The sequence below is a fragment of the Cucurbita pepo genome, chromosome LG12 (genome assembly GCF_002806865.2).
Source record: "Cucurbita pepo subsp. pepo cultivar mu-cu-16 chromosome LG12, ASM280686v2, whole genome shotgun sequence".
NCBI lineage: Eukaryota > Viridiplantae > Streptophyta > Magnoliopsida > Cucurbitales > Cucurbitaceae > Cucurbita > Cucurbita pepo.
In genome coordinates, this window is record NC_036649.1 from 4,070,283 (window position 1) to 4,072,662 (window position 2,380).

The window sequence follows — 2,380 nt, forward strand, 5'->3', positions numbered from 1 at the left end:
ATTTTCAGGGCCTTTGAGTCGATGATTTATGTATGATTTCTACTGTACCTACTTTCTAATGGGCTTCGAATATAAAAATTATTTTTTATTGATCCATAACTTAACCTAGATCAATATTATGAACTCAATACTGTAAATGAAAGTATCATTCTCGTTTCTATTCTTCGTCACATTGTTGTATCAATATGAAAATATTTGGCACATGGATTTTTTTTTTCTTCTATATATTTACCTTATGTCCAACATTAATAGATAGACCCAACAAAAATTTGGTTCCAAAGATGATAAGGAATGTGGCTGCTTTGTTGCTCGTGACGGTGGGTGCACTACCAATCGAAGGACAATGATTTGGAAATTTATCATTTGCCTATTTAGGGAGATGATTACCATTTTGGCTTTAAAATTAACTTTTGGAGAACAACCCTCTTCTAGTGCAAAGTAGACAGTGGACAGGCCAAATGCTCTTTCGAATGCTTTTGGCATGAGGAGGGCTTGTTTTTTCTCTAAAATTTATTAATAAAAAGAATTGAAACAGAGTTCATAACATTAGGACAAAAAAAAAATAATAACATTTTTGAATATTTTCATGGTATAAATTTATTTTGTTTGTTTAAATATCATTTGATATAATTTAATTTGAGTACTACCATAGAATAAAAAATCCCTCCATCGAGCACAAACTATGGAATAAAAAATTAGGATCTATAATTTTGGTAGATTACACCGTGTAGGTTACAAATTTTGAGGGACAAGTCAAGTAAATTTCGAAAATAAAATAGAGCGTCGTAACAATATAGTTGATGACGACATCACAACTTGAGACCATGACACATGCGATGTAGAAAATAATGTTTTAAATGATGAAGGTTATGTTTTAAAAAGTTTAAATGAAGTATACTTCCACCTTCAAAATGATGAAGGTTATGTTTTAAAAAGTTTAAATGGAAGTATATTTCCGCATTCAGTGTTTTAAGAAGGTTATTTAAAGTTGATTACAAAAGGGACAACCTTTGTGACCGCACAAATTATCTGGCGCAACCCTTCGAGCTAAATTATTTATGTAGTCCCTCACCCTCTCAAGATGGGTTTACGAAGTCGCACCTAAGCCATTTCTTCACACGATAATAACTTCCTCAATGCACCATCCTATCTGAAATTGGCCAACCTCAACGATATGAATACAACAATGACACTACTAGAGGTGTTAATGAGATACCAGAGGATATAGATGCTGTGGAAGTAATTAGGATTTTTGGACATCTAAGCCGTTCAAGTTTTGGACTCTCATCCCCAAGACTATCTCGGCTAGTTTCTTGGCCTATTATGGTTCTGGGGGTGCATTACCGTCTATATCTATAATAGTCTCTTACATTCTGAGATACTCGGTTTATAGGAAATGTTCTAACCCACATCACAATATAAAATCATCCTAGTTTTAGGATTCTACTATTAACTCAATACAACTATGCATGCATGATGAACCGAACAAATAACTCTTAAAGAGGTGACATTCATAGCATATATCACATTCTCAAAAAATTGAGGAGAAAGAAGGTTTATGAAAGTCCATCTTACAAGCTTAAACATGAATACAATTATTAGTTAGATCCTTGGAAGGTTAAGAGCCCTCTTTGTTTTGCATTCCATTATTCAGTTCTTCACCTTGATGTGTAGCTTATCTGTGAAACAAATACAAATACAAATACAATAATCAATCAATTAATTATTAAGAGAAAATAAAAATGATTTAAAAAGGAAGAGACAATTAATTATTAAGAGAAAATAAAAATGATTTAAAAAGGAAAAGAGCATACCAGCGGCTTCTTTCTCATCACAATCTTCATCGCACTTAACTTCGCAGAAGCTTTGGCCATTGCCCTTTTCAAGGCATTCCTTCTCGCATTTTTCGTAGCATAACCTATACTTGGCTTCAAATTTAGCCTCATATTTGGCCTCCTTCGCGCTTTCAGTGGCACTCGAAACCTGCAATGCACCCACCACCACAACGCACACCAACAACACTGCAATCATCTTCTTCGCCATTTTATTTTATTTTATTTTATGCTTTTTCTTCTGCCTTTCCAATGCTTCTTTTTGCGAGCGGATGAGTGTTTCAAAACCTTAGCAACCCTTTTATAGGCTTCTACCAAACCTAAATTTAGATCAATACCCTTATTTTCGGCCATATATTTGGTTCCCTAATACAACAACAAATTCTATGCCTTTCATTTATAACCAATACTATCCATAACCAACCAAATTTCCTCTCAAATCTCCATACTTATGTCACCAAATAAATACCAACTCCAAATCTTAGGTATTACAAATGTAATTCACTCAAAAGTATATCGAAAACATATACTGGCGAGGGTGGATTGTG

At 33.7% G+C, this 2,380-nt stretch overlaps 1 protein-coding gene across 1 annotated transcript; it reads right to left on the bottom strand.

Annotated features, from left to right (window-relative positions):
* Window positions 1-1,523: 1,523 nt before the first annotated feature.
* On the bottom strand, window positions 1,524-2,085 carry LOC111807245 (major pollen allergen Ole e 6-like). The gene is made up of 2 exons (XM_023692886.1): window positions 1,815-2,085; window positions 1,524-1,679 (listed from the first exon to the last, which is right to left on the bottom strand). Exons 1-2 carry the CDS (start codon window positions 2,041-2,043, stop codon window positions 1,651-1,653), a joined length of 258 nt encoding a protein of 85 aa, XP_023548654.1. The 5' UTR covers window positions 2,044-2,085; the 3' UTR covers window positions 1,524-1,650.
* Between the last annotated feature and the right edge of the window lie 295 nt (window positions 2,086-2,380).